At 38.9% G+C, this 12,767-nt stretch overlaps 1 protein-coding gene across 1 annotated transcript in view; it reads left to right on the top strand.

The window, feature by feature from the left end:
- LOC137989107 (uncharacterized) overlaps nt 1-12,767 on the top strand; it is a 49,957-nt gene that overhangs the window by 22,491 nt on the left and 14,699 nt on the right. Inside the window, 10 exon segments of the mRNA XM_068834986.1 lie at nt 378-465; nt 2,779-2,881; nt 3,671-3,771; nt 5,289-5,342; nt 6,204-6,275; nt 7,530-7,615; nt 8,167-8,262; nt 9,555-9,776; nt 10,684-10,714; nt 11,170-11,408. Of these exon segments, the coding sequence (XP_068691087.1) occupies nt 378-465; nt 2,779-2,881; nt 3,671-3,771; nt 5,289-5,342; nt 6,204-6,275; nt 7,530-7,615; nt 8,167-8,262; nt 9,555-9,776; nt 10,684-10,714; nt 11,170-11,408 (1,092 nt within the window).

Raw genomic sequence — 12,767 nt, 5'->3', positions numbered from 1 at the left:
TCCCAACCATGATATACCACAGAAGACAGACCACAACACCGGGAACTACATACCCTACTTTTTGCGACAAGTGTGCGGGTTCTTTTACGTCCCACAGGATTATGAACCTTGAAGGGTTGTGAGACGGGACCACCGGCTTATCGTCCTTATCCGAGAAGACCAGAGAGTCTAACCACTTGCAGATGTAATTACAAAGACAGCACTTTCTCCTCAGTTATTTCAAGACCCTGAGTGTTGGTCCGGCCGGAGTTGAACTCATGACCTCCCGCGTGACAGCCCGGTGCTCAACCAACTGAGCCATCGGTGCGCGCCTGTTCTTTTTAGAATAGGAAAAAATATATGACAACTAGGTTTATACCGTTTAACTTTTCCTTCAGAACAATCTCTTGCTGTGTGGACACAAAAGTGGATATCTTCATCTCCATTCTCTGGTTTCAGAGAAAAATGAAAGAGTCGCGAATGAAGGTATTTTACCATGGGTGTATAAGACAAAATGACAGATTAAGAGCGAATGATTATGCAGTGATTGAGGTTCAACTTTGAAAAAACGATTTCATTTTATGCTGGCTCCATTAGACCTAATCGGCTAACTCAATGTTGTACCCAATTCAATTCTCCCGAGATAAAGATTCTTTGTGTGTTGTATTTGTATGACAATGTAACATTCATATTTATATGATATGGAGATACCTGAAACAAAACGTTTAATTCCCGAAGGATTTGAATTGGGTAGAACATTGAGTTAGCCGATTAGGTTTATCACACTTGCAGTGATTAGAGGCAGTGGTGAAAATTAGTACACTAGATTAATATTTCACTTCAAATGGATTTTTCTGTATAGAAATCGGCCAATCACAACGGCGGATGAAATCCATCAATCCGTTTCGCTACAGTGATTACGGACCTTAAGATCGGAGGACGAGGACGACTACGAATACGAGTTTTCGGTACGGAGCATGCGCATAAGGTTTGGAGGCCGACATTCTTCGAAGTGCGCGTGCCCAGAACGAAAAACTCATACTACAAATCCTTATAAACGGAAAGTCGTTGCACTTAACCTTTTCACTCCCAAGATCCAAATCTTAATTCTCCTTGCTCACTGCCATACATTTTTGTCCATATCTGTTAGGAGAATTTGGTAGTACATAAAGACAATAGGGACCCTTAGATCAGAGGACGAGGACAACTACGAGTATTAGGTTTCTGTACTGAGCATGCGCGTAAGGTTTGGAGGCCGACATTTGTTGAAGTGCGCGTGCTCAAAACGGAAAACTCGTAGTCGTCCTCGTCCTCCGATCTCAAGGTCGCTATTGTTGGCAGTGAAAAATGAAACCGTTGCATATTGTTGACAAAGGTGGAATAAAAATAAAAGGGAGGGGTGAGAAGAGAAGAGAAGAGAAGTGAAGAAGGAATCTGTTCGTTATACCATTTGATAAAGTCATCGTTTGACTGGTAGAGTGGTTTTCAAATGAGTGTCGTAAAACCAAAACCAAAGTAATTACTTTGGCCAATCAAAAAGGACGGAGATAATCCAGTAAACCAATCAAAACTCGAATTATTTACACGTAGCCGACACAAAGTGCGGGAAAATGTGCAAGCGCGAACCACGATTGGTTTTGGTTTCACTTCTGATTTGTTGACAAAATGGCGCGAGAACTTTGAATCAATCACTGAATACAGTAATCATAAACCAAAGTAATTATCTAATTACTTTCGACACTCAATTGAAAACCGCTCTTACTATTGTGCTCAAAATTACAAATGTTTTATTATAAAGTAGGTACGCTTGACTTAAGTCATATCATGACGTGAAAAAGATTTTTAGTTGCAAGGCAACGCCGTGAAGGAAAGCAGTCTTCTTTTGCCCAAACTGAAATATCAACAGAAGAGACAAGATATACATACCTAAAAGCCGATTTTTTTTATTATTTCTTGAGTGAAAAGATCATAGCAGTGTTAGTTAAAGTGCTACTATGACCAAAAAATCAATTCTTCTTTTTCTTTGGATTTCAAAACTATGTTCACTAAACACCAAGTGACCCAAGTTTTTAGCCTTGATTTAAAAAAAGACACCTGTTTATTTAAACTATAATTTTTTCATTTAATGGTCTGCCAATACTAACTTTAAAATCTGGAAAGAACTGGATCGAGGAGAAAAGAACGCACGGTCAAAGACTCACTAGTTTAAGAATGCAATGCGTGTGTACACGGATGAATTAATATGTAGCGCGAGAGTTTCGGGCTTTCAATCTCTCAAAGTAATGTTTTGTTCATACAATAAACTGCATTTCCTCGCTAAAATTTTGGGCTAGTTAGTAAATGATGTCACTTCTCGTGAAATCTAACCCTCTGAGGTCTAAGTGGTCAGTTTTGAACGTGAGTGATGGCGAACCGTGAAATCCAAAACTTGCACTCAAAGTAAACAGCCTTTGGATAGAAATCAAAGCTCATAATTTTGCCAGCCAGGTGTTAACCGAACACACTTTAAAAATCTGAAGAAAGAAAGAAAGGAAGTGATTTTTTGATCATAGTAGCAAATAAAGGAGTTAAACTTGGCTTTATCCTTGAGCTATCGTGTTATCTGTAGGAAAGTCTTATCAGGCTTGCTTGCAACAAAGATGGCTTCATAGCTGAGTTGAAGAGTATTGCAGTACAATTTCGCAGTTACGATTTCGAATCCCATTCAAGACGGCGGTTTTTCCAGTCTTCTTTGCGGCTGCTTAAGTCTCTTCGTTGAAACTGCGATGCAAGTTGAGTTTAATTATTCCCTTTTTTCAGATGAAAGGATGGTGGGTTCAAAACACCTCCAGCCCAAAGATCACCAAGACGGTGTTAACAGTGTGGATTCTAATGACATTTTAGAGATCCTCTGCAGTGCTAGGTAGTAAGAAGCATTATTTATTGAGAAGCAATCGATTACCGTGACCTCGTTGTTTACTAGAATTCCTTCAAGGGCACCCAACTAGCAAATCAAACCAAAAGCCTTTGTGAGACATTTTTAGGTTCCTTGTAATGTATAAAGACTGTCTAAAGAGATATTTTTATCACCTACAAGACTTCGATCTGTTCGGATATCTTACCTGAAAGTTACAGTGTCCGAAAACATTAGGGAATGTGATCTTCAAATTGCAAGCTGAACGTTACCTCTAAGAATTTCTTAGCGAACCGCTTACTCATCCGAAACTTCTAGGTGACCTTTTCGAGTGTCAAAAATTGCAAAAAATATCCTTTCCGAAAACGAAAGGGACTACTATTCCCTGGTTGCTAATCCTTTTGGTGATGTTTTAGTAAGAGGTATATAGCTGTTTGGAAATGTATTACCGAAATTCGTAGGACGGTATGAGTCTCCCGAACACATATTTCACCGAAGATTATCGTTGGGTGCCCCTGTTCCTTCGATTCTCGTATTGCTAACAAGATGTGTTTATGTCTAGGGCCTCTAGAATACTTAAAAATGAAACATTTATGACCTTTAGACTATTAGAACAGATGCTAACGACTTCACCACATTGACTCTACATGTCCAACACTAGGAGCTAGGGAAACATCTACTGTCTTTGTTGTCCAACATGGCGCCGCAAACTACCCATTTCGAAACTTTCTTTGGGTACTACTTGCTAAACAAAAAGCTTCATCGATAAAATGAGCACGTTTTTTTCTTATGTTATAGTTGCGATGGTGTGATTAAAATTTGGGACAAAGACAAGACCCTTCTTCGTGAAATTATAATGAACGAAACATTAACGGTTGCTTCCTTTCTCAACGATCAAGGTAAGATTTTGTTTTCACAGAGTTGTTCCAGTTGATGTTTCTGAATATTTTCTCTTTTTCATCTGGGAATTTTCAGCTGCCGTAGTTTACATCAACAAGTGTCTGGCTCTCAATCAGTGCTAATATCCGGTAGTGCACTTAATAGACCCTTCTACAAAATGGCGGCTGGGAATTCAAATAAGTTGAAATGAAAAACTAATACCGGAAATAGAAAGAACACCTTTACTGTAGTAACCCTGCAAAGTTTCGGCATATCAGGTGTAATATCAGCTGTGAAAATGTAAAAACTAAAAATGTACCGGTGTTTGTATGATTGGTGGGTATGGCGTATACCGCCAGTCATACAAGCGTCTGTAAATTTGTCAAATTTCAACTTACATTTTCTCAGCTGATATTGACACCTAATTCGCTGAAACTTTGCAGGGTTACTAAAGTAAAGGTGCTCTTTCTATTTCTGGTATCGGTTTTTCATTCAGTTCAATTTTTAACTCAGTCACATCGGTTGCCACCATTTTGGAGAAGGGTGTATTAGGCGCACGACGAGAGTCCCCTAGATCTTCTCTCCAAAGTCGACATCACTCACGTTTGGGAATACTGTCAAAGGGTTTGACAGTGATGACACAGTAGTGAGAGCACTCGCCTCCCACCAATGTGGCCCGAGTTCGATTCCCAGATCCGGCGTCATATGTGGGTTGAATTTGTTGGTTCTCTACTCTGCACCGAGAGGTTTTCTCCGGGGTACTCCGGTTTCCCCTCTCCTCAAAAACCAACACTTGAATTGATTTGCGTTAATTGTTAATTTCGGTTTACGGTCTCCCCAATTAGTGCTCTAGCGCTAGAATGACTAGACACTTTAAATACAGTTCCTTTCCTTTCCTTTAACTTCACATTGTGTCCCCAAAACTGCGGTCCTCAAGAAAAGATCAACAGCTGCAGTTAAACACAACAAGGCATAACGTTAAAACCCTTACGCTTACCATATTGTTGAAAAATGGTAGTAAATGCTTAGACTTGAAGGGAAATTTGATAATAGCATGTAGTCAGTCAGTATGGACGGCAATGCCAACCAATTACAATATCAGTTCGGAGTAAACATTTGCGTGGTCGCAACTATTTACCGATGATCCAATCTTTGATTGTGAGATATGTGAAGATCAGTATTTTATGACTCTTAGAGCGAGCGAATGATCATTGAAGTTGTACGAAATTTAAGCAGTTGCAGAGGAACCCTAAAAAAAAGGTAAACCAAGGCTTGAATGGGACTTGAACCCCATGAATGCGAGATTGTGAAAGACGCCTATTTTACAGTCGTTCAATCACCTCGTATCTCGCAGCTTATTATCTTCTTGGTGGCTACATAGCTCAGAGTGTATAGATGCTTTGCAATCATTCTCTATAGACACAGGTAACAATGCTGCAATGCACAATTGCTGGTGGACGAACAGTTTTTCAACTTCAAGGAAACTACCGTTCTGTTTCATAGTATATTTGATGCACTGACTCAAACTCCCTTTTAGGGGACATTCTCATTGGATTCAAACAGCACATCTTTATAATTCCAAACGCAAAAGGTAGGGGAAAAACTAAATTACTTTCAATTGGTTTCTCTTTTAACCTTTCAATTTAAATTAAAACCTCCGTTGAATGGTCAAGAAATTATGCTTTGCGGAAGAGCATAATTATGTTGAATGTAATGTATGCAGAGTACTAATTGCTGTAATCATGACCGACAATCAATATTTGTGCATAATTTCCAATTATTAGTTAATTTATTCTGCAAATTATAATATTAACCTTCAATTAACAATTAAAAACTGTGTTGTAAGGTCAAAAAGCATGCCTTGCGGAAAAGCATAATTTGTTGAATGAGATGTAGGCAGAGTACTATTAATTATATTTATTATAGGCGACAATCAATCCCGATGATTAGTTAATTTATTCTGCATATTTATACGATTCTACGAGAACTCCTTTGTCCATCGGTTGGGACGCTTGATTTGTATGCGAATGCTCCAGGTTCAAATCAGTCTCATGCAGGCCACTGCCTGTAGTTGTCTTCAGTGAATTTATAGAGGCTATGTCACGCAAAATGATGCAATTTCATGACACCCAAAATACCCAAAAAATTGCAATAACCACTTAAAACTGTTGAACAACATAAAAGTAATTGTGCAAGAGGACCACATCGCTTTTTATCCTGCTCCATTGTAAGCTGTGTTAGAGTAAGGAGGTAGGTCAGTTGGCATCTGTCTCGCATTGTTCACTGTGTTGGCTGGCCATGGTCTTCCACCTTTCTCTGTCACTGCATCGGCACACACTCACAAACCCGCTTTTTCCTGCTAGTGATGTTGTAGTTAACTCCGCCAGGCAGCTTAAGAGCTGACAAAACAACTATATGCCAAATGAAATGACTTTGGCTTTTTTTCACATAGTTTACCCCATGAAGGATGGCTTACTGTCTGCTTTTGGAGATGACAATCTGGATGACGATGCATTTGAAACAGGTTTGTTCGTTTCTGTTTTTTTATATTTGTAAAGATCTGATTATTCACTTTTCTTTGCCTTTGTACATAGTTAATGCATCGAGATGGTTATGAAACTCGACAAGTTCCTTTGTTTCTTTTTTTTCCTGTATTTTTGGTCTTGACCCTGCACAAAACACACCTTTCGAGGAGATAACCAATCAAATGTTTGGATTAAAATTTTGCGCAACTCGTGCGAAGCGAAAACAAAAGATTGTGCAGGGTCACGTTCAATTCAACATTGATTGCCACAACATTGTTCTCGCATTTGAAGGGTTTAAGGTTTCATAACCATTCCCTCGATTACTTTGCTTTGCACTCCAAAGTCGCTCCTCATCAATTCGAGTAAATGTGAAGCTAAATTAGTTTTTGCATTGTGAGAAAGCTTGCTCTTGAAAAACCTGGTCTTTCCAAACTACCACGTGCGATATGATTGGCCGTTTTGTATGGTGATCTTCGTTTCCAGTGTCTTTCATCTCGCCATAAAATGCAATGCAATGTTCCCGGTCCTTGTGGGACTGACGAAAGCGAAAGTGCAGTACTGTGGACCTGGGGAGCATAGATGTTCAGTTCAGAAAGTGACATTTTTTTGGGTCTGTTGTTTGGATCTGAAGTACTTTGGTCTTAAGTACCGACTTCAAAATGCGTAGCTTTTCAGTGATTGTTGTGAATGCCTGTAATAAAAGTAACAAAAATGCTCGTGAGCTCAGCGATATTGTTCGAGAAACAAATGGCACGGGTTTCTCTTTCCTGCATCTTCTTGTTTTCGGGTATCTCTCGCCGGGCCACGTTTCTCGAAAGTCCCGGAACTTTTCGGGCGTGTTTTGGGTGACATAAAACGCCTGATAACGAGAACATGTTAACAGATCAGCTTTTCAGGATAAGCGGATTGTAGTTTTGAAAACTACTTTTCGGGCCCATAAAGTTTACGGGACCTTCGCGAAACGGATTCCTGTACCTTTTTCGGGTCTTTTCGTTCTCCCTCTCTCCTGTATCTTTTCAGGCTTTTAGGGTCTTTCTCTCTGACTCCTGTATCTTTTCTTTCGTGTCTTTTTATTTTACACTGTATAGAAAAGTAGTTTTGACTGATGGTATGTTACGCTGACCAACCTGGCAGTGCAACAAATGTTGGGCAACGGTTTTCCAGAGTTTAGTTAAGACGTTACAACACGGTCCCTTGTGTTGTTGGTTGCTTATCACTTCCAATTTATTTGTTATTACTGTTTTCTTGAACAGAATCTGATATCTACGAGGACCCGTCAGTGAGATTTGAAAGCAAGAAGATCTTGCAACCAGACCCCACGAACATGGATAATTACTTGGTAAATTAGTTGCTAGCTTTAAGTGGTAGACATGGACTTAATTTAGTTAGATGACTGTGCTAATAATCTCTTGACTGTATAGCGACGCTAGATGCGGTGGAAACCTTGAAGCCCTCCAGACTCGATCAGTGATTGGGGAAGAAAGAAATAGATGATAGTAATCAGCTATTTAATTAAGGCTTGGGTCTGTTGCATCATAAAGAATGGAACAATTTGTGACGTCAACTCAGGGATAAATTTTTTTTGCGTGTGCCTTGCGACAAATGATTTGCAATTGCCCAGCTTTGTCTTAACTTTTTGTCTAACAAATTTTAAGGGAGGTTTCTACAATAAAAGAATAATGATATTTCGCTATTGAGCGTTATGTTTGTTTCCAAATACCAATTGGTAAAACGTGTTCAATTTTGAAATTTATGTCACTTGTACTGCACACACACACACAAAAAGAAATCTTAAGTTAAGGAAAAATGTTTTATTGTGCCAGAAACTTAATTTTGTGGATCAAACTTTTGAAGATGCTGTCTCAGTGAAGCAATCGCCATTCGTTACAGGTTCCTTTTCCAAACCTGCAGTTAAAGACGTCTTGGTTCATGCAAGGAAGACCACCACCAGACCTTGAGCAACAAAACCAACAGGAAGAAAAAGAGGTCTGTGTTTTTTTTCTCTTCTAAATTGGCCAAAGCTGATTGGGTGCCTTTATCGTAGAGTTCATCGTGTGTCACGATTGGAGGTTCAAATAAGGAGTTTTAGCAATGACAACAACAAATTTAATGGCAACGAGGTGAAACACTTACATACATACAGACTTATTGACTTTCCCCAAGGGGGCTTTTCAAAGACATTATTAACACAAATGTATTCCTATTTACAATTAAAAGATAAAATTTTAAAAATTGTTAAAATATATAAGTATCAAATTACAGTTCTTTAAGTAATTTGGTCCTCAGGCGATGCTTAAAAACAGTGACTGAATCACACAGTTTAAGAGAATAATCTAAAGAGTTCCATAAATTAACTATTCTATAATAAAAGGTTCTTTGGCCGCTAGCGGTTTTAAAAAGTGGAATGTTCAACAATTGCGAGTTTCTGGTGCTACGACCGCTCACCTCGGCTCGCTTTAAAAATTTTGAAGACAGATATTCAGGGGCGTGGCCCGTCATACATTTAAAGGCCATTGTAGCGCTTCGATAATATAACTGGTTTGCCGCAGGTGGCTTCATGTGGAAAATAGACTCCTGCTGCACTTGCGCAGCGTTCACGTCCGGCATGTATTTTATCACAAAAAAGAGGCGTGAAACGAGCAAGTTCCAAGTTACAAGTTACGATGACGTTACGGTTGTTTGAATGTGTAATTTGACCTTCGGAAGGATGATAAACCAGTTGCTTGGCAACTGGTGGAAGGCGAATTGAAAAATCAGAGTCCTGGTCAGGGTACTGGACCCTCGGGAGTTCTAGTAGCTCAATGGGTAGAGCATCCTACCGGTGTTAAGGAGGTCGTTAATTGTCAGGTGCCCATTCGCCGCTGTTGCCAAGAATCTAGGTTATCATCGTGAGCAGCAATATTTGATCCGTCGTTTAAAGCCTTTTGTACCAATCCTGCCATAGGTAGCTTCGCTCATGTATATGTTGTGGTTCTATTTTTTTTTTTTTTTCGGGTTTAAGATTTTTCAAACCAGTTCAAATTTGATTGTTCTTTGTCTTAAATTCTGATTATCATGATCTGAAAACAAAGGAAAAACCGAAATTGAACTAGTTCGAAATTTTTTTAACCAAATATAAAACTGAGCCATGACATGTACATTGCACAATTCGAAAAGCTTGGAGTAATCGCAAAATATGTATTATGGTATGAAAAATTATTACTTACCGATGTGGTCGTTAAACCTCCCTCTTTTTTGTCTTTTTATTGGAATTTTCATTTCTGTACTTTTCATTCTAGTCAATTAGCTCAATGTCAGACAGCCTTTCTTTCGCACCAACCGAAGTTTATTTCTCCCCGTCCTCCACACCAAGGAGATTGTCCATGGCTAGTTCAGTTGCGTTGTCCGAGCACCAATCCAGGTCAAAATTGTGGGAACTTCCCGAATTTGGTGACTCGCCTGTTTCTTCGCCACCGAGAACTCCGCCACCAGAGCCAGCAATGGCCTCCACCCCTCCACTGGTAAGGTTACTATGTGAAGACTGTTTTCAAAGGACCGTGAACTTTTTGCTTGCAGGGTGCGTCATGCGCTAATCATTGGAGATGGATCCATTTGTAAATAGTTACGCTTGAGATTAATTCATGGACAGTGGATGCTGGATATCACAAAACTTCTGAATACCATTTGTCACACAACGCACTGCATATGGGATGCTTGCTGTGCAGGCTAGCCCACTAGATTGACGGACCAACCCACTCATGTACACCATTTAGCTAATCGTATTTATATTTTTATTGTATTTGAATAATAATAATAATAATCATCATCATCATCATAATAATAATAATCATAATAATCATAATGATAACAACAATAATAATAATGATAACAATAATAATAATAATAATAATGATAATGATAATGATAATATCTGGCTTGCTACTCGCCCTTTCTCGCAGTCAGAGACTGAATTGCTAAGGGTGCAGCTCAACGGGGTCGGACCGAAGGAGCTGTGCAGCCAGCTAGTCGTTCAGCCACTGAACACGACCCATGCAGAGCAAGGAGCACAGCAGCACAGCCAGATGGAATAAGTTGTAAGCTGGGAGTTGATTTTGCAGAGGGAGGAAAACCGGAGGGCCCGAAGAAAAACCCTCGGATAAGATTGAGATTGATTGAACGTAGGATGCGATCCAAGGTCCGCAGAGGTGGGAGGCATGAGTGTTACCACAGGGCCATCCTTACTTACCTTGAGAATGACAGTTATCGTGGCAATTAACTTGGCAATTACTTACATAGGGTAAAACGCCTGCGAGTTTTATTGTTTTTTTTATGAAATATCTTGTTACTGAACATGTCCCACTTTTGTGAGCCACACGTGTCCTTTTTTTGACATTGTGTAAATTCATCATACTTTTGTTTGTTTTCGAGGAGGAAGAGTCCGATGAAGAGCTGAGTGAAGGTGTAGTGTTTTTAATACTAATTGTACTTATGTTGATCTCAAATGTTTGATATTTAATGTGTTTTATTAATATCTACAATAGGCCAGTTTCGTATTCTAATGGCTGGACTGGATCTAGCATGAAAATGGCCTATTTAATATGCGTAACATATTTGTTTCATAAGAATACTTTGTTCATATTCCCAGAAGACATATGTCGAGGAATTTCTCTGTGTAATTCCCTGCAGTGAGGGATTAATCTGTGTCTATAAGTGTGTAATGAGAGATTATCAGGGTAAAGTTCTGCTACGGCAGTCTGAAAATTTCCTGTACACCTACACACATTGTATTGTTTTTAAGAGGTGTCTAAGGTCATGGACAACAAATAGTGCCCTGTTGTTGTGTCCGAGTGTAATCCAGGCTTATGGTTTTAAGTTCTGATTTTGTAAAATCAATAACATCGTTTTTCGTAACAGATGAGAAAGCCAAGGACGAGCCAGTACAAGGAAGCCAGCCCTCCTGCGATCAATGCACTGGTGCTCTCAAACAAGAAGGAAAGAGAAACATCCCTTTTATTCCAAGCTTTCGGAGAGGCAGACTGGGTAATATATCAATCGACAGCAAGTCGTTACGGTCTGGCCATGGAGGTCCCGGTTACGCTGCTCCGGTTGTTGGAAAAGTGGCTACGGAAAACTCTGAACCAAAGAGTTTTAAGGTAATAGGTCGATAGCGCCCGCATAACATGCTGTCAGCCTTTATAGTTGTTGCAGTCAAATCACGTGACCTTGCGAAACTAGGGACAAATTTCACGGCAAGAAGAGCATAATTTTATTGTAAACGAAGAATTGTTGGTTTAGAAAAACGTTTCTTCCTAGTTAAAATGGTGAAGTTGTTTTTTGGTTCATATGAAGCTAAGTCTAAGTGAAACCAGAAATAATTATGCGTGATTAATTAACACTTTAAAATACAGCACCCAGTCCCTCAAATTATTGTTTGTTTATTGGTAAACAAATTACGGTAGGTAATGTCCAGTAGTTCCTCAACAAAAGAAACTTCTGGATGTGAATCTCGACTCCAACGCGAAATAAGTTTAAAATAATAATAATAATAAAAATAATAATAATAATAATAATAATAATAATAATAATAATAATAATAATAATAAAACGTTTGTATCCGATGTAAATAATTTTTAGAATTGCCTATTTTTGTTTTTAGATTTTGCGGTTTTTTGTCATCTCGAATAACTGTAACATGTTACGGTTGCACTATTGTTATTAATATAAAAGTTATTTGAGTCAAAACAATAGTGTTTTCACTTATGTGACCAGCAGCAATTTGCATACTAAAACAAAAGGAAGCATTTTTATAAAATTGGAGTTCAATTCCCAAAAGAATATTTTTCTCGTCCAACGCGACCCTAGTTTCTCCAACATGGCCGCTGTGAGGTCATGTTAAAACAATCAAGTAGGCAACCCTAACACATCACAGTTATTCAAGATGGCGGCGCCCAGAAAATTTGAAAGTGAATATACTCTTTATGAAAAAAAAGGTTCACACAAATGTTTCCAAACATTATTTCCTTCGGTATAAAATTTATCCCTTTGAGATTGGCATAGGTCCATGCAGATATACCAGGCAACACGTCCTTTTTGGGACGTAAATTGAATGGGAAGAAAATATGACAGGTGAAGAAACGAATGGTTTTAAGGAGAATCCAGACCTTGATTAAAAAGACAAACGCAACTAGATTCATTTTGACAACGTTTCAACATCTTCCGATGTCATCGTCAGGCAACGAAACGAAACGAAACGTTGAAACGTCGAAACGTCAAAACGTTGTCAAAATGAATCTAGTTGCGTTTGTCTTTTTAATCAATTTAGACTTATTAAAATCCAGACCTTCCGGCAACAATTAAATCCTGTAAAATCATGCTGAGAAGGCACATCACTGCTTGATTTAAACAAATGGTACTCTGGGCAGAAATAAATTTTATTTTAGATAAAATGACAAGGATTTAGAGTGCGCTGGGCGCACCGCAAGAGAGAGGAAGCGGGAAATGACAAAGGATTA

Source organism: Montipora foliosa, unplaced genomic scaffold (genome assembly GCF_036669935.1).
Source record: "Montipora foliosa isolate CH-2021 unplaced genomic scaffold, ASM3666993v2 scaffold_440, whole genome shotgun sequence".
Classification (NCBI taxonomy): Eukaryota; Metazoa; Cnidaria; class Anthozoa; order Scleractinia; family Acroporidae; genus Montipora; species Montipora foliosa.
The sequence above is the reverse complement of the archived record's forward strand: the minus strand, read 5'-3'. Positions and strand labels throughout refer to the sequence as shown.